The 20,324-nt window shown below is 41.3% G+C and overlaps 1 protein-coding gene across 1 annotated transcript in view; it reads left to right on the top strand.

Annotated features, from left to right (window-relative positions):
• The first annotated feature begins 2,055 nt into the window (after positions 1-2,055).
• shank2b (SH3 and multiple ankyrin repeat domains 2b) overlaps positions 2,056-20,324 on the top strand; it is a 562,868-nt gene continuing 544,599 nt past the window's right edge. Inside the window, exons 1-3 of the mRNA XM_062036576.1 lie at positions 2,056-2,107; positions 2,694-2,764; positions 2,846-2,923. Coding sequence (XP_061892560.1) covers positions 2,056-2,107; positions 2,694-2,764; positions 2,846-2,923 — 201 coding nt within the window. The remainder of the gene's footprint in view (positions 2,108-2,693; positions 2,765-2,845; positions 2,924-20,324) is intronic.

Raw genomic sequence — 20,324 nt, 5'->3', positions numbered from 1 at the left:
GTTGGGGGCGTGTACGGGAGTGGGGGGGTGGGGGGGACGGGGGGTGGGGGGGCGGGGTGCATGGTTGGGGGCGTGGTTAATAGGGGAGTATATTTACAGCTAGAATTCGCCAACTCAAGTATTTCATATATATATATATATATATATATATATATATATATATATATATATATATATATATATATATATATATATATATATATATATATATATATATATATATATATATATATGTATGTATGTATGTATGAAATACTTGACTTTCAGTGAATTCTAGCTATATATATATATATATATATATATATATATATATATATATATATATATATATATATATATATATATATATATATATATATATGTATATATATTTATTTTATTATACACATAAATACAATAAATACTTGAATTTCAGTGTTCCGGGGGTTATCCAGTAGATGGCAGTATTGTCCTGTTGAACTTCTCCTCCGTTCATGACTCGGCCACCGTGTTCAATGGAGAAGTCTGTTTTACAAAATGTACAGGCGACATAATTACATACCCTTTCCCCTTCGAACTGTCCTGGATGAACTGAAATTCTTGTTTCCATTCGTTTTGGAACTTGCAAGCGTATTTCTTCATCTTGCTTGTCGACATGTCTGTAACTTCCTCGTTCTTCTGCTTCTTCTCCTTGTTGTGTGCGCAGTTGTGCACTCTACTCTCTAAAAGCCGTAGATGTTATGACGTCATTGGGCAGGCAAGCTGTTTATATTGTGGGAAAGCGGACGTGAGAACAGGCTGTCCCCACTCAGGTCCGCATTGAGCTGGAGGGGGCGTGGCCTCCAGCTCTGGCTGAATACCGGGAGTTTGTCGGGAGAAAATTTCCGCCGGGAGGTTATCGGAAGAGGCGCTGAATACCGGGAGTCTCCCGCTAAAAACGGGAGGGTTGGCAAGTATGAGAAAACACAATTACTTAATTTCGATTACCTTCAAACCCTTTATTCATTTAATTAAAAATATTGTAATTCAATGATTTGGTGCACTTGCAAACAGCTCAAATTATGTACAAAGGAAACCTGCTACTCAAGAACGTACAACATTTCTTCTCAACAAAAGCTATAACTTTAGAGGAAAAATCTAACTTTTAGCAAGTGTATGCATGTATACCACTTAAGACCTTTAGCATATACATATGTGGAATTCATTTATGAAATGGATTAAGCAAATAAGTCAAACAATGTACTAATATCCAGTTTAGAAACTGTTAAAACTCCAAGTGTTTACAAAGTACAAAGAAGAAAAATTCTGATAAACATTTTGAACCTTATTAAAAAATGTATCTATTCATTTATTGACTGACTTTGTTTGCTAAGATAAATTAAACTTTTGTGAGTGTTGGGGCAAAGCCTGCCTTAAAGTCTCATCTGTAAATGCTTTAAACGGCATGAACAGTGGTCACTATAGATGAGCTCACACAAAATACTTATATAACAAGTAGTTTTGTACCTAACTAAATTAATGAATTCCGGTATTAATAAGATTTGGTAGGCAATTCATTGAAACAAGGGTTCTGGAATATGCGAGGATCTACATCACACTACATTACCACATGCACACTACTGTAAATCATATCACAGTTTCCCCAGTAAACATAATACCCCCTTTCGAGTAATGTCCCAAATTAAAATGTTATGGCTTCCCTTCTATCTGAATGCAATGAGGGCTGTAACTAGGATTTGAAAAATACCGAAGTCTAAAACTGATGGTACAAGTTTGAATGGCTGAAATCATGGGTGTCCCTGCGCCATATATACTGTATAACTTTAGCTTGAGCAACACAATGGATTTCCAGAATAACGAAAGCTTTCATTGAGTAGAACTATCACGTGTTATATTATGTAACATCTTCTATAATCAGCAATATTTTGTAACAGTCCACTTTGTTATTAATATGCAAAACATTTGTGTATTTAACAATTGTAACATCATTAAAAAATACATTTAAAAACCTTACCACAATTTCAACTACAACAGGGGTTTCAACCCTTGAGCTTCTGCTTTGCAACACAAGTACAAATGAGGCAAGCCAAGAGAGCGCCAAAGGAAGTCCAAGGGAAAATCTGTCCCTGTATTCTTATCAGTGACAGAGCATGACATGGCTAGGAATGCGTTTGGGGTGAAATTTTTTTAAGAAGCGCCATATAATTAAATAATTTACATTTGACATGTGCTTCTTCCTGCACTAAGTACATTTTCAGTCAGTCATATCATCTTCTTTTTGTCACTTAAAAAAATACAGAGGATATGACCTGGGTGGCTTCAATGGTAGTTACGGCCATAAACGCAATGTGTATAATGACATTAGCATTATTCAAATAATAAGGAGATGTTCAATGTGTATTATAATTTAATGCTAGTGGGTAGTTGTGTATCAATATCTGCACTGGAGTTTGAATTAGCCATATTTGTATTCATGTGTACTTGCAGTCCATGCGTGGTCGAGCACTTTGTGGGTGACTTGTGCAGCAGATTCAAACCCCTCAGCTCTCTTTCTCGCTCTCTCTCTTTGTCTCGCTCCCTCTCTCTCACCGTCTCTCTCCTTCTCTCAATCTTTCAAGTGGAAGAATAGATACACACTTAACAGCTAGGGAGGCTCCATTTCTGACATAGGTAGTAGATGTGACTGCTTCTCTTCTCCTTGTATGAGGCATGAGATAATGAACAGTCCCAGTGGTCCGTTCCTGTTCTGCTGACATCTTTTGCATTGGACTTTTCATGTCAGTGGGTGCGACTTCTTTCCTGAATAAAGTGGGAAAGTTCAAAAGCTTCAATGTTGTCTTACACCCTTCCCTGATTTTTTGAACAGGGTAGCTGTGCCAGGGTGCTGCTTGTCCGTGGAGCTGATAAAGAAGTGAGGAACTACAACAGCCAGAGTCCTTTTCAGGTAATACACGCACACAATTGTTACCATCTCCTTTTGCATGTCATTTTCAAAGAGCTTTAAGAATATGTGGCTAACATGTATATTCGCCTACATGTCATATTTGTTTTCCATTGTAACAGTGCAAAATGGTCAAGGTCAGCAGTAACAATTTTCCAAACGTCTTTACATTACATTACTTTTATTTGAATAATATTTAAAGGGAAGCCATTAGTGAGTGACCATAAGCAGAGTATCTGTTATACATTAAATTGAGTATTTGTTCGCGATCCGATAATCTAGATACATGGGTAACGCTACGATTCACTAACAATACATTTGAAAACATTGCGATTCGATGCGATTCAATGCGATTTGATGCAGATGGAATCTTTGCACGGTGAAAAAAAAAAAGGTTTATTAGGTATCTGGTCCGAACAATGTTGTGTGTTTATTTTTTAAATAGACAAAGACTTAAGAAAAGAAGATGTACACTAAGGATTTTTGGAAAAGCAACCTGTTGTTTGCACAAGTAGTAACGATTTAATACAGGGAAAAGCAAGCTATGCATCAAGTAGAGAGGTGTTATGAGTCCAACTATCATATTAGAAGCTTACCGTGAATTTACCAATGAAGATGTTTAATTGCTGGTCGTGTCCACAACTGGCTGTAGTAGTAGCAGGTGTTTTTTGCATAGCTTTATGGCGACAAGTAGTCATGACATTTGCATGATATTGCTTGACACTTAGAAGTCATTTGGGAAATGTTTGGATTTATTTTGGTAGTTTGAGGTGGCCGTGTGTCCCGGAGGCAAGCACAGCAATTACCCCAGAAGGGTGAACTGTGCAGGGCTGACGTATATAAAGTGCTGGCCCCTGGCCGGCACAGCTCCATGGAGGTGAAAGTTTGTTCAGTGCACGGTAAAAATGATTTCCCCTTTTCTTCTCAATGACAGCATATCAGTCACATTGCAACAATTTTTGCAACTTTTCGCTTTTAGTGTCTGTTTTTAGCGCAATTCTATGATTCTGTTTACCTCCTTGTACCCAGAAGTGGGGCAGTAAATGTTTGACCGCTGGGTCTTTTTTTATGCTTTACAGCGGCACTTGAATGACTGTTTCAGCGCGCGTGTCATAATTACAATGGTCAGATGAATAAAAAAGTACGGATAGAAGTATCATTAGTCCAGAAATTTAACGCTCCGCTAGGTCCGACCCAATTAGGAAACGGTACTGGAAAATACCGGTACTCGTAAAACATCCCTATTTAGGGGAGCATTGTTTGTTAACTCCTTTGGTACTGTCTGGCATGTTGCTCTGTTGATGTCGACAGTCGTAAACAAGAATGTTACTCTTGTTATTCGTCAGCACAGAAGTCAAAATATATAACAGATCTCCAGTCAACCGACTTATGACTTTCCAACAGGACATCGACCGATTTATTGTGGATATAGATTGATCCAGAGGCTCACCAAATAATGTATTCATATCTCTAAAGTTAATATTGGTTATCGATTTTTATATATATATATATATATATATATATATATATATATATATATATATATATATATATATATATATATATATATATATATATATATATATATATATATATATATATATATATATATATATATATATATATAAATATATATAAAGTGCTGTAAAAGTTATTAACACAATAATACCATAAATTTCAATAATGGCACTTTTTTTTTTAAACTTAGCAATTCACGCACATGTGTCCATTGTGACCCTCGGGAAGTGCCGTAGCGGGGGGAACTTGGCTTTAGTTAACTTGTTATTCATGAGCCACAAGCGAGCAGAAATGGACTAGGGTTGTACAGTATACCGGTTATTAGTATAGTACCGCTATACTAATGAATCATTTTTGGTACGATACCGCCTCTGAAACGCACCGGTCCATTTTGTATTTCAAACAGTCGATCCAACATCAAAACATGTCAAGACTCTTTCTCAAACCAATCACAAAATAAAAGCTCTATGTGTACATCCGGTTTAACTGCATTTTCAAAATGAAAATGTCTTATACTGTACCATGCTTTGTCACTATGGTTGGGTTTCGGATCCGGTGCTTTTTTGTCACCAACCAAAACCAGCCGGTACTACCGGGCATGTTTCGGTGCCTCTGTTTGAATTAACACTTGCGAGTGGCGAGTACTTGCTAGCATTTTGAGAGGAAAACAGGCAATTTCGAAGCAGACATACTCTTAGTAATCTGGCAACCCATCAATGTTTCATAACAAAAACCCAAACATGCCATATAGAAAACGGTCTAAAGTGTATCTCGTCTTTTGTAAATGCGATGCCTATGCAGATTACGCCCTCTGCAGTATTTGTGATGTAAAAATCTAGGCAAATTGCAGGAATACTTCCAATCTGAGGAAGCACCTGGTGAAACACAGGATTTTTCTAATGGCTGAAGAGTGCAGCCAAATTAGATGTTCGGCTGCAACACCTGCATTTGGCACCTTAAGCGACTTGGCTGCAGCCAACAACACGGGGAAGAAATGGCGTTAACATTTGGTGACGATAGCAGGCGATAACATTATCTTCTACGTCTGCTCAAGGTAAAAAGCCTACTGTATAAAAAATACATTAGCTTTACATCTTAACTATCAATCCTAATCATAATCAGCTTGGTTCCTCGTACTGTACGTTGTAATGTTAATGTAAAGTTTTTGCTTCACTTTAATTTGTAGTTTAATAATTAAAAAAAATAAAAAAATTCTGGCTGGCTGAAATATTGTGTAAATTATTTTATAACATGTTCTGGTTTAGTTGTATTTAGCTGTTGCACTCGGTCACAAAACAGTTCAAAGAAAAGATGCCTGGAGCTTGCGTCAGGTCCTGCTTCCTCTACGCTTTGTAGATCTCCGGTCAAGACAAGATCTTCCTGTGGATCACAATAGATCAAAGAAACCGACACCTTCATGTCGCTTCATGTCGCTTCCCATCGTACACAGTGAAGTTTTACAAGCCTTTTGCTTGGTAAGATCAAAGACAGCTTTCGTCTCCTCGCTGGGAACTCATGGGAACAGAAAGTCTTGATAACTTACATACAATTATTCTGACATTTCCCTCCTGTTTATCACATAAATTCCCCAGAATCTCCCTTTCCCCAATAACTTCTTGCGATTTTCAGTTAATGGTTCATTTCCCTAGGGCCAAGTTATGTTTACACTCAGAGTTCAACATACATTTTTCCTTAACAGTTACTCGGGTCTGGAAACAGATCAGGAACACCATCCAGGTATGTATCCTCGTCATCAGATTCATCTTCCTTGTCGTCCACCAGGAGGTGCATCTGAACAGCTTTATCATCTGCTGGGCTAATCGCTGTGGTAATCAGACGGTTAAGCATAGAATGCAGACAGTGAATACAACAACATCCACAAAACGTCAGTATTGCTGCAAACACAGCCATATATACTAGAATTGATGATACCAAAGACTTGTATTTGCCAAACACGTCCAACCACCCATCCCACATAGATGTATCTATGCCAGAGTGCTCTTTCATTTTATCGTTGGGGTGTGCAGGCCTTCCAGTGCTTTGGTCAGGCTACCTTTGCATCAGTGTTGTTTGTTATGAACGTTCAACACTGTTCACCAAATATTGCGCACACACCTCCTTTTTCCGCTAACAACATGTCCAGTGCCATACGGTTTTGAAAGCCATAAGGGAGGTGGCGGCAAATTGATCAGCGACGGCTTCAAGTCCGGCCTTTGTCCAATTTTCTAATCTCTGTAGGTTGTAGTGGATGTAGTTTATTCTGTCAACGTACACCACCAGCAGACGGATGATTCGAATCCAGCTACAACTTGATTTACCAATTTATAGTCGTCAGATACACCTCTTTGGACACCCATTGCATATAAGTTGGATCTACAACACTTTGCCAGTTTACATCACTTCTAGTTATTTTCCAATGTTCAGGTATCAAACTGTCAGGTGTGTTAACAATTCTCGTACAAATATTGATACGGTTACTATGTGTAAGCCTATCATGTTAATGGTTAGCTTTTGTCACATGTTTATCAAATATTGGTTTCTGCTTTGTCTCTTTAGTTACAGGGTAGATTTTGTCCCATGTAGTGCAATTCCCTTCAGGATTTGTTTTGCTCATTACTGCAATTAAACATTTTTGACTCCTAGAATAATGGTCTGGGCTTAGGCATACAACACAATCAGTTTTTGCAGCCTTTCCCACTTGCTCCGCCATAAGGAAGAAATTAATTACCAAAGCAGGAACCAATTATTATCAAACCTTTAAACACCAGTTGCAACTTTAAACCATTCATGATGGCTGCTGGTAGCGCCTTGCATGGCAGCTCCCGCCATCAGTGTGTGAATGGGTAAATGTGGAAATACTGTCAAAGCGCTTTGAGTACCTTGAAGGTAGAAAAGCGCTATACAAGTACAACCCATTTATCCACACCATCAAAGTATATGTACATGAACAGACATGACGCATGACCAAAACAAAAACATGAACAGACATGACACAAAACGAACTACAAAAGGGTACAAACGAAAGGCATGAGCACTATGGCATGGACAGAGTAATCATCGGAGTATCAGGAGTAATGTCGCCAGGCTGACTACCTGGCAACTACAGGCTTAAATAGTCTCTTCCTTATTAGTGACAGGTGCGTGAGTCCAAATGAGTCCGGTGAAACCAATGAGTCGTCATGGTGACAAAAACAAACCAGGAAGCGCAAACAGGCACTAAGAGAGTCCAAAAATCAACAGAACATAACTAAACAAAACATGACCACAGAACATGACAATGTATATGTACCTGTATATAAATAATAAATGGGTTATACTTGTATAGCGCTTTTCTACCTTCAAGGTACTCAAAGTGCTTTGACAGTATTTCCACATTCACCCATTCACACACACATTCACACACTGATGGCGGGAGCTGCCATGCAAGGCGCTAACCAGCAGCCATCAGGAGCAAGGGTGAAGTGTCTTGCCCAAGGACACAACGGACGTGACTAGGATGGTAGAAGGTGGGGATTGAACCCCAGTAACCAGCAACCCTCCGATTGCTGGCACGGCCACTCTACCAACTTCGCCACGCCGTCCGATTATATATATGTATATACAGTATATGTATGTATATATGTACATATATGTATGTATATTAATATGTATGTATGTATATATATGTATATATGTATGTATATATGTATTTATATATATATATATACATATATATATATATGTATATGTATAGTCAGGTCTGGCTTATACCGCCACGGGTAAGATGTACCCCCGTACTACCTGCCAGATTCGGGCAGATGGGGCTCGTAAACCTGGTAAAGCAGCCCATCTAGGAGAAGGAAATCTCCAATCTCAAAACCACTGCTGCCTTGCGGTCAACCCACTTGAGGGTAAGGCTAAGGAGTAAACCCCGACAGAAAATCAGGAGCCGGAGTCCTGAAGGCGGTTTGATGTTGTAGCGTCATTCCGGCAACTCCTGGTGCCAAGTTGTATCGACACTCGTCGCTCCCTTGGATCCACCAGCCATGCGGAAAGGGGGGGCTTGCTGCCTGGACAACAGCTTGCCCTCCATAGTTCCATGCCCAGGCCATGTAGATCCACTTGAGAGGTCCACTGGAGAGGTCACTCCAGCAGATACCGGTTCTAAGCCCATCCAATTGGCGAAGGAAACAGGTGATCTCCGTCCGTGGGAGGGACCATCCCAGTGAGACCCCTCCCCCCCCTTTTGGATCCACCCCATCTCCCGAGACGGAAGGATGCCGACTACGATGTATATATATGTGTATATACTGTATATGTATATGTATATGTATATGTATATATATATATATATATATATATATATATATATATATATATATATATATATATATATATATATATATATATATATATATATATACACATATATATATATATATATATATATATATATATATATATATATATATATATATTAGGGCTGCAACAACTAATTGATTAAATCGATTAAAATCGATTATAAAAATAGTTGCCGATTAATTTAGTCATCGATTCGTTGGAGCTATGCTATGCGCATGCGCAGTCTTTTTTTTTTTTTTTTTTTTTTTTTTAAATAAACCTTTATTTATAAACTGCAACATGTACAAACAGCTGAGAAACAATAATCAAAATAAGTATGGTGCCAGTATGCTGGGTTTTTTCAATAAAATACTGGAAAGGACAGAAATGTAGTTTGTCTCTTTTATCCGATTATTAATCGATTAATCAAAGTAATAATCGACAGATTAATCGATTATCAAATTAATCGTTAGTTGCAGCCCTAGTATATATATTTGTATATGTATATATATATATATATATATATATATATATATATATATATATATATATATATATATATGTATATATTTATGTATATGTATATATATATACAGTATATGTATCCATCCATCCATCCATTTTCTACCGCTTGTCCCGTTTGAGGTCGCGGGGGGTGCTGGAGTCTATCTCAGCTGCATTCGGGCGGAAGGCGGGGTACACCCTGGAGAAGTCGCCACCTCATCGCAGGGCCAAGACAGATAGACAACATTCACACTCACATTCACACACTAGGGCCAATTTAGTGTTGCCAATCAACCTATCCCCAGGTGCATGTCTTTGGAGGTGGGAGGAAGCCGGAGTACCCCGAGGGAACCCACACAGTCACGAGGAGAACATGCAAACTCTACACAGAAAGATCCCGAGCGATCATCCACCACAGGCGTATTTCTCTGTAAAGGGCATTTAGTGTGATAAAACGTCTCTCCATTTTGTATTCCAGGACAATACGCATCACTTCTATCTACCCTCTGTGGTCTTTTAAGCTTTTTATCCTGTGCTTGTCATCTCCGTCATATCTATAACTCACTTTCTTATTAACCATTGTTCTAATCTGTCTCTCTCCAAGCCTCAATTGTAGTCATCATTATTTTTTGAGTTCCTTCTACACCAATTTTTTTCTTGCACCAAACGCCCTAACGCCCACCCTCCGACGCCCCCTCCCCCCATGTCCCCACGTGGGGACATGGGGGGACATACTTTATTTACTTCATTTTCGAGTTACACCAATGGAAAGCCTCGTCATTGTCTCAAGCAGAATGTCAAGGTCAAACTATTGTAGGCCAATATCTGATTGCCATGTATCTAAAGTGTTTTACATTTACACTTGTGCTTGTGTTTTACATTTACATTTTGTGCTTAAACTGCACATAAACGACACAAATGTGAACATCAAGCAGTAACAAAAATAATAAATAAATAAACAATTATTTAACAATAATGACTGTTTATTTGGCACGGACTCAGTGGTGAATTAGTGTAACACTAATGGAGACCACTTTTTGTAAAATTGTAAGTTACACACACACACACAAAAAAACATGTACAGGTATTGCAGGTGGCCATAATTAACTTTGTTTCAACTATTTGGTTGGTGTAAAGAGAGATGTTTGGAACCTCACAATACTGACTGACTACGTCATTGTTAGGTTTAATGGAAGGCCCACTATATTTTATTTGACATAAATATACTGATTATACCACAGTTTGATATGCCTCTTTATTGGATTGTTGACGGATCTTCCCTTTTGAGAGCATCCCTCCCATGGTTTAAGAGAGTCGTTGTTTGTTCTGATGTTCATGTCAGCTGCTAATGCCCCACTATAATGCTACTCCTCCTTCCCTCCCCCAACGCTACATTTACTTCTGTTATACATATGTCTCCATGGCAACCGGAGGGGAACAGGAAAAGAATCTATGTGAGGGCGGCGATGATGGTGTTGGCAGTAGTAGTGGTGATAGTGGGTGGTGGAATGATAATGAAGGATACATTGTGACTCCTGTTTCTCTTTGCTTATAAGTGATCATTTTTACAATATTTGACTCCCGTGGTCATTTAAATTCACCCAGGAACACATTTAACAAGCTCCCTTCATTGTGGTTGAAACATTTTATCAACATTTTACAGTCTGTAGTCTCAAATGTTGATAATGTGTTTTTTGTTTTTACTTTGCTGGATCGTTCCTGCATAGCAGCACTGAGTAATCTAATAATCAAATAGAAATTAAGAAATTTTCAGAAACTACAAGTGTTGAGAGCAAGAATCAAATTCTTCATAGTATGGCCATACTGGATGTGATCAGGGGCCGTACTTATCAAGCTTCTTAGAGTGCCATTTTACACTTAAGTCCTGAGAATTTGCGAAATTTAGTCCTACTCTCAAACTTAAGAATAAAAGCTTTTTATGAACGTTCTTAAGTCTAAGAATCACTCCTACTCTCCACGATATTTAAGAGACCTTCAGAGGTGTCTTAAGTGGTTAGGAGTTGCCAGCAGGGGATGGCACTGAGGCGAGAGAGACGTGCGCGAACGTTCAGGGAACGGAACAATGTTTTGTTTTGTTTTTATGACGAGCAGCTGATCAAACGGTATCGTTTAAACAGAGCGGATATTATTTTTGTCACAGATTTAATACTTTTCGATTCCTTGTTGATTTCTGCATGTGTCTGCAGTGGGCTAGTATATATAGAGCCACCCACACCAGTTTCAAATTAGTTGCCTAATTAATGAATTGGAAAGAAAATGTTATGACAGTAGCGTATGTGTGTGGCCGTGAGGTGAGTGACGTCAGTGAGTGTGTGGGCGATAGAAGAGAGGGAGCGGTAGCGTGAGTGCCGGCGGGGACTAGTTTGTTTTGTATTATTTTGTAGTTTATTGTCAAAATATACACTCCCATTGTCCATTTAAATATTTCCAAGATATTTTTTTATTCTTAGACAACGGATTCCATTCCGTGATTGGTCATTTCTATGGACACAGAAATGACGTCACCTAAAATTCCGTTTACGGCACATAGTAATGTCGTAATTCAGCTCTGAGTGTGACACTTAAGATTCAGTCCTACACTTCGCTGAAAGTGTGAGTAAGACGCTTGATAACTAACTTTTAAGTGCAGCTTTCAGCGAAGAATTTATATACTCTTAATTCAACTCTTAGCAGACTTCTTAGGAGTAATTCTAAGAAGCTTGATAAGTACGGCCACAGATCTATTTTTTTCAGACATGCTACGGCTGCAACTAACGATTATTTTAATAGTCAATTAGCCAACTGTATAGCTCGGTTGGTAGAGTGGCTGTGCCAGCAACTTGAGGGTTGCAGGTTCGATCCACGCTTCCGCCATCCTAGTCACTGCCGTTGTGTCCTTGGGCAAGATACTTTACCCACCTGCTCCCAGTGCCACCCACACTGGTTTAAAATGTAACTTAGATATTGGGTTTCACTATGTAAAGCGCTTTGAGTCACTAGAGAAAAAGCGCTATATAAATATAATTCACTTCACAACGATTATCTTAACGATTTGTTGACTAATCAGATAATAAAGCGTACATATATAATGGCTCTAACTTTTCCATCGACTTCTAAATGCAGCTTAAGTTATTTTAGGCATGACTAATTCATTCATCAATTATTATTTATACTGTAACTGTGCTGCTCATTCAGCTGTTATAAAAATTAAAATGACTAATATAATGTTGTCCATTTAAAAGAAATGAAAGGCAAAGTGCTAAAAAAACAATTAACCTTGTTTATGTATTTAAAACACTGTTAAAATAGCAGCAATAAAAACAAACAAAACAGAAAATCTAACTACCTCAAAAAGAACAGCATTTTGTGACATTTAAAAAGCTGCACACTAATATATTGACGATTGTTTAACTCTTGGCCGCTTTAGCACTCTAATACACTCAATGTGTAGAATTATATATTTGATTAATTATTAAAATGTTGGCTATTAAATAGATTGTATGTTTATATACACTACCGTTCAAAAGTTTGGGGTCACCCAAACAATTTTGTGGAATAGCCTTCATTTCTAAGAACAAGAATAGACTGTCGAGTTTCAGATGAAAGCTCTCTTTTTCTGGCCATTTTGAGCGTTTAATTGACCCCACAAATGTGATGCTCCAGAAACTCAATCTGCTCAAAGGAAGGTCAGTTTTGTAGCTTCTGTAACGAGCTAAACTGCTTTCAGATGTGTGAACATGATTGCACAAGGGTTTTCTAATCATCAATTAGCCTTCTGAGCCAATGAGCAAACACATTGTACCATTAGAACACTGGAAAGATAGTTGCTGGAAATGGGCCTCTATACACCTATGTAGATATTGCACCAAAAACCAGACATTTGCAGCTAGAATAGTCATTTACCACATTAGCAATGTATAGAGTGTATTTCTTTAAAGTTAAGACTAGTTTAAAGTTATCGTTATTGAAAATAAGGACATTTCAATGTGACCCCAAACTTTTGAACGGTAGTGTATACAGTGTTCCCTCGTTTAACGCTGGGGTTACGTTCCAAAAAATATCGGCTTTAAGTGAAATCTGTGTAGTAGAAGTTGATTTTTTTTTCTCGTTTTTCAAATGTGTTTTCGTTCATTAGATATATTTTTTTGTTTACACTATATGTATTTTTCATTTACAGGATTGTTTTTTTCATTTACTGAGCAAGTTTTTTCATTTACACATTGTTTTTGTAATTAATTATGGTTTTTTTCCGTTTACAGTACTGTATAGTATATATTTTTTTGTTTCTTATTAATGTTTTAAGTCTGTAAAACCTCTTACCATACACTTTATAAACTTTTTTCCGGCAGGCATTAACAATCTCTCACATTTCTCTTGTTTATACACTCTTAAAGTTCAAACCTTTGTGGATTTAAAAAAAATAAGTACAGTACACTATTGTATTAAAGAATGAACCCAAAGATCAAAACCTGTTTTTTTAGGACTCTAAGATTTTTTTACCTTTAATTTAGGGTTGGGCGATCTGGCCTTTTATTAATATCTCGATATTTTTAGGCCATGTCACGATACACGATATATATCTCGAAAATTTGCCTTAGCCTTGAATGAACACTTGATGCATATAATCACAACAGTATGATGATTCTATGTGTCTACATTAAAACATTCTTGTTCATACTGCAATAATATATGCTAATTTTAAACTTTCATGCAGAGAGGGAAATCACAACTAAGTCAATTAGCCAAAACTGTATTTATTAAACAGTTATCAAGCAGTGGCACAAACATTCATGTCATTTCCAAAACAGAAAGTGCAAGATTGTCAGAGACATTTTAAAACAAGCTATTAGTGCACTTTTGTGCATGATGTCACTAAGATGACATATCAAAACAACACACAATTAAAGTACACTTTTTGTACAGAATGCCACTACAACAGTTTAAAACAAATAAAGTGCACTTTTGTGCATGATGTCACACAAGATATTTCAATAACTGTCAAATAAAAATTAGTTGCATAATAGGAAATCAAATTGTGTATGTGGTAGGTTCCTGCGGACGTTATCTCCTGTTTTTGACTATATTTTCATACGGTGTTGATGTGGAAATGGTTTTGATGTGCAGGTTGCTTCAGCATTTTGTTGCGGAGTTTCAAGCAGTCTTCATTCTCTAGCGGGTGACTTTTCAAATGATGCTACAAATTAATAGTGCTGCTACTTTTTGTAGCAACGCTTTTGCCGCATACTTGACATATTACGGTTGTCTGTTCAACATCTTCCCACTTGAAGCCAAACCACCGGCAGACGATGGACCCTGTGCTGTTTTTCTTGGGAATTAATTATTGTTCCTCCATTTGTTACCAGATTCGCACCTTCTCTCTCTCGTATTACCACTCGTACCGCTACGCTAGCACCTGCCCACAGAAGTTAGCTGCCACAGCTAACTTTACCTAAGGTACATTCCTCTCTGCTACCTCTCTGCTCTGCGAGGGCGTATGACAATGCACGCGCGACAGTATGTGACGTATGTTGTTTTATCTCTCTTTGAGAAGGAGAGACAAGAAAGAGTGAGAAAAGCCTGCAGAATAATGTGCGCAGCTTGCAATTGCGTGAGAACGTATACTCGAATACTCACGATAGAGTCATTTTCTATATCGCACAGAGACAAACCGGCGATATATCGATGTGAACGTCTCCTGCGTGGTGGGTTCTTCGACTTCGACTTCGACAAACTTTAATGATCCACAAGGGAAATTGTTCAACACAGTAGCTCAGTTACAATGATGGAAAGGACAATGCAGGTATAAATAGACTAATATAGCTATAAAAAAAATCTAACATATATACGAATATATACATAATATGTGTACAGAGTAATTTATATACAGATATATTATATTATGTCTATAACATATATAAAATATAAACCAATGACCATGTACAATAATACGGTATATACAGTCTATTTGACAGCAGCAGCATAAAATAGAGAGTAGGTCCAGCAGGAAATAGAAAATAGACATTATAAACAAAGAGAAGTAGCTAACATGTCAGGTGTCAGGTAATAGGCAGATGTCATCTATTGCTGTATGGCGAGTGATTATACAGCTGGATGGAGTGTGGAATGAAGGAGTTCTTGAATCGCACAGTGCGGGAAGGAAGTTGAAGGAGCCTGTTGGAGTATGAACTCCGCTGTCCCTTAATTGTCAGGTGAAGTGGATGGGCAGGATTGTCTATGATGGCCAGCAGTTTGTCCAGTGACCTCCTGTCCCTCACTGACACAAACGCCTCCAATTGCGTGCCAATAGTTTGGCCGGCTTTCCGGATCAGATTATCAATCCGGTTTGAGTCCCTTTTGCTGGTGCTGCTCCCCCAACAAACCACTGCGAAGTACAGTGCACTGGCCACAACAGACTGATAAAAGATCTCCAACAGCTTGCTGCACACATTGAATGACCTAAGCTTCCTCAGGAAAAAGAGTCTGCTCATGCCCTTCTTGTAAACAGCTTTGCAGTTGTCCTTCCAGTCCAGTCTGCTGTTCAAGTGGACTCCCAGGTACTTGTACTGCTCCACTACTGCCACCTCCCGGCCCTGGATCTTGATGGGCTCCACCGGTGTCACTCTCTTCCTGAAGTCGATGACCAGCTCCTTGGTCTTGTCCACATTAAGGACCAGATGGTTCACCTGAGACCACTCCACAAAGTCAGCAATCAGTGTCCTGTACTCCAATTCCCGTTCCTCTCCGATACACCCGACCACAGCAGAGTCGTCAGAGTATTTCTGCAGGTGGCAGGACCTGGAACTATACTGGAAGTCTGAGGTGTACAGGGTGAACAGGAAAGGAGACAGGACGGTCCCCTGTGGAGCACCTACACCACTGACCACAGTATCCGACACGGAGCTCCCCAGTCGCACAAACTGGGGCCTGTCAGACAAGTAATCAGTGATTCAGGAGACAATGGATGAACTGACACCCATCTTGAGCAACTTGTCACTCATCAGAATTGGCTGAATGGTGTTAAAGGCACTGGAGAAATCAAAAAACATGATCCTCACAGTGCCCTTCCCACCATCCAGGTGAGAGTGAGCATGATGCAGCAGGTAGATAACAGCATCGTCCACTCCTACATGGGGTTGATATGCAAACTGTAGAGGATCCAGGGAAGGAGCCACCAGTGGCCTCAGCTGATCCAGCACAAGTCTCTCGAGGACCTTCATGACCTGGGACGTCAGGGCTACAGGTCTGAAGTCATTTGAGCTCGATGGGATGGGCTTCTTGGGCACCGGCACTATGCAGGATGTTTTCCATAGCACTGGTATCCGTTCTAGCTTCAGACTCAGGTTGAAGATGGAGTGCAGGATCCCAGTTAGCTGAGCAGCGCGAGTCTTCAGGACCCAGGGGTTGACTCGGTCAGGGCCTGCTGACTTACCTGGATTGACTTTCTCCAGCTGCCGTCTTACAAGTCCAGGTGTCAGACACACCGGGCTGGCTTTCTCAGTGGGGGTGGAAGTGGGGGAGGGGAGAGGGGGGGGGGGGGGGGGGGAAACGGCTGTGACAGGTAAAAGAGAAGGAGGGGGAGGGGGAGGTGTGAGAACAGGAGTATTGGGGGGAGGGCCAGTAAGGGGTGCATTGCTAAATCTGTTGAAAAACAAATTCAGCTCGTTGGCTCTATCTGTACCCCCATCCAGCAGTTTGGCTTTATTGTTGAAGCCTGTGATGGCCTTCATACCCTTCCAAACCTCACGAGTGTTGTTTTGTTGGAGTTTAGCTTCAAGCTATAGGCATCTTTCCCTTCTTGAAGATTAAGTTTGAGCTGCCACTGAATCCTCTTCAACTCGTCCCGATCACCGGATCTGAAGGCTCGCTTCTTTTTATTTAGCAGCACCTTTAGCCGGCTGGTGACCCAGGGCTTGTTATTTGGGTAACAGTGGACAGTTTTTGTCGGGATGATGGAGTCCTCACAGAAATTGATGTAGTCAGTGATGCAGTCTGTGATTTTGTTGATATCTGTCCCGTGAGGCTTACAGAGTACTTCCCAGTCTGTAGTCTCAAAGCAGTCGTGTAAGGCTATGCCTGCCTCAATACTTCTCATTTGCACTGATTTAGTTGAGATGGGCTGCCTCCTCACAGCAGGAACGTAATGAGGTGTTAAAAGCACCAGACTGTGATCAGACCGTCCCAGGGGGGCAGGGCAGTGGCTCTGTATGCATCTTTTGAATTAGCATACAGTAGGTCTAGAGTTTTATTTTCCCGTGTTGCACAGTGTACATATTGATGGAAAGTGGGTAAAATAGAGTCCAGAGAAACATGACTAAAGTCACCCGAAATGAGAATGAGGGCATCGGGATGTTTGGTCTGTTGCTTAGCAACAGCGGCGTGAATGGTGTCACAAGCAGCAGTTTTGTCAGCAGAAGTGAAGTGAAGTGAAGTGAATTACATTTATATAGCGCTTTTTCTCAAGTGACTCAAAGCGCTTCACATTGTGAAACCCAATATCTAAGTTACATTTAAACCAGTGTGGGTGGCACTGGGAGCAGATGGGTAAAGTGTCTTGCCCAAGGACACAACGGCAGTGACTAGGATGGCAGAAGCGGGAATCGAACCTGCAACCCTCAAGTTGCTGGCACGGCTGCTCTACCAACCAAGCTATACCGCCCCAAGAAGGAGGAACATACACTCCAATGAAGATTACAGAAGTCAATTCCCTTGGCAAATAATATGGCCGAATTCCAACAGCCAGAAGTTCAATGTCCGGCGTACAAACACACTCCTTTACAGTAATATGAGCAGGATTACACCACCTCTCGTTCACCAAGATGGCAATCCCTCCGCCTTTTTTCTTACCGCTCAGGAGTGTGCTTCTATCCGCCCGTGAGGTTGTGAAGCCGGGTAGAGGTCTGGGAAGTCCGCGTGTAGCCAAGTCTCCGTAAAGCACATGATGCTGCACACGGCGTACTCCTTTTGAGTTCGGACGAGTCCAAAAATTTGTCCATTTTGTTCGCCAAAGACCGCACGTTCCCCATGAGGACAGAGGGGATTGCAGGCTTAAATTTCCTTCTGCGCTCCTTCATCTTTATGCCGGCACGGCGTCCCCTGCGCTTTTTCCGTAGTTCCACGGGAAGGTCCGGCCGCGTTCCCCATAGCGCTGGTAAGGAGAGCGCAAACAGCTCCTCGCGGGTATAAACAAAAGGTCTACTGCTCCGCTGATCAAAGCCAAACACAAAACGGCCCGAAAAGAAAAAGAAAAGTAACGAAAACACAAAAGCGCCCAAGAACCATAATTAGTTGTTTATGGAAGGTAAGAGATTAAAAAAAGGCAAGAAAAGTTAAGAATAATACCCAAAATAAAGTAAAATGAAAGGAATTCGAAGGAGCTACTGTGATGTGCTGCCACTCTTCCAGGCGCACTCGAAGAGAGTTCTCCTGGGACCGACAGAACTCTCGTGAGCCCGAGATACAGGTTTGAACCAGTCTTTATTTATGTATTCTATAATGTTCAGGGCTGTGTCGCAAGCGGCCTCTGTGCTTCCTCCTTCTCGCTCGTGTGGGGTTTTTCTGCTGTCATCAGCTCGGGGTCCCCTCATGGCCTCGGACGCTGCTGATAAAGGAGACAGGTGATTAGATAATTGGGCCCAGCTGAGCAATCTACTCACCAGTCAGCTGGGCTGACAGGTGAGTACCCCTCCACATACCTCCACCGCCAGACTCGTATGACAGCGGGAGAGGAAGTCGGCCACAGCCATCTGCGCCCCCGGTCTGTGGATCACTCTGAAGTTGTAGGGTTGTAAAGCGAGATACCAACGGGTGATCCGCGCGTGGCATCCTTCATGTGGTGGAGCCACTGGAGGGGTTTGTGGTCCGAGCAGAGGCTGAAAGAGCGCCCCAGCAGGTAATACCGGAGGGCCCCGACCACCCACCGGATGGCGATGCACTCCCTCTCCACCATGATGTACCTCGCCTCCCGGTCCGAGAGCTTCCGGCTGATGTACAGTACGGGGCTGTCGACGCCCCCCCCTGCTGGGACAAAACAGCTCCCAACCCTCTGCCCGACGCGTCCGCCTGCAAGCAGAATGGGATGGAAAAGTCAGGTATGTGTAGGACCGGCTCCGTTTTCACTCTCTCGAACGCCTGCTGGCACTGCTCCGTCCACCGGACCAGATCTGGAGCACCCTTTTGGGTGAGGTTAGTTAGTGGGCTGGTCAGGTCGGCAACCTGGGGGATGAACCTCCGGTAGTAACCTGCCAGCCCCAAAAACTGCCTAGCCTCCTTTTTCATCTTGGGGGTTGGGCAGGCCGCAATTGCCGCTGTCTTATCTACTTGCGGGCGCACCTGCCCTCTTCCCAAGTGGTACCCCAAATACTGTACCTCCCTCCGACCAACCGCACACTTCGCCGGGTTGGCAGTGAGCCCCGCTTGCCTCAGGGATTCGAGCACCACCTCCACCCTCCGCATGTGTTCTTCCCAGCCGCCACTCTGGATGATGACGTCAGCGTGGTGGCGCATCACCCGGTCCCTGAGGCGCTGGAATGTGGCGGGCGCACCGAACAAGCCGAACGGAAGTGTCACGAATTGGTACAATCCTTCCGGAGGGGAGAATGCCGTTTTTTCCTTGGACTCGGGCGACAAGGGAATCTGCCAGTAGCCCTTGGTCCAATCCAGTGTCGTGAAAAAACGAGCTGTGCCTAGCCGATCCAGGAGCTCGTCAACCCGGGGCATCGGGTAGGCGTCAAAACATGACACTTCATTCACTTTGCGGTAATCCACACAGAACCGCACAGACCTATCCTTCTTCCCTACCAGAACGATGGCCCTGCACCACGCACTCTGGATTATTCTATTACCCCTAACTCCAGCATAGATTTTAATTCTTCCCGAACCACTTTGCGTTTGTGTTCGGGCAGCCTGTAGGGCCGAGACCGCACCGTCACACCCGGGCTGGTCTCAATGTGATGTTGGATGAGGTTCGTGCGGCCGGGCCGGGGGGAGAACACATCAGAAAAGCACTGCTGCAGCCTGGCAACATCTGCTTTCTTTGCTAATGTAAACTGATTATCACAGAGGA

The sequence above is a fragment of the Entelurus aequoreus genome, linkage group LG02, assembly GCF_033978785.1.
Source record: "Entelurus aequoreus isolate RoL-2023_Sb linkage group LG02, RoL_Eaeq_v1.1, whole genome shotgun sequence".
NCBI classification, from domain to species: Eukaryota; Metazoa; Chordata; class Actinopteri; order Syngnathiformes; family Syngnathidae; genus Entelurus; species Entelurus aequoreus.
This window is presented reverse-complemented; position numbering and strand designations above follow the sequence as displayed.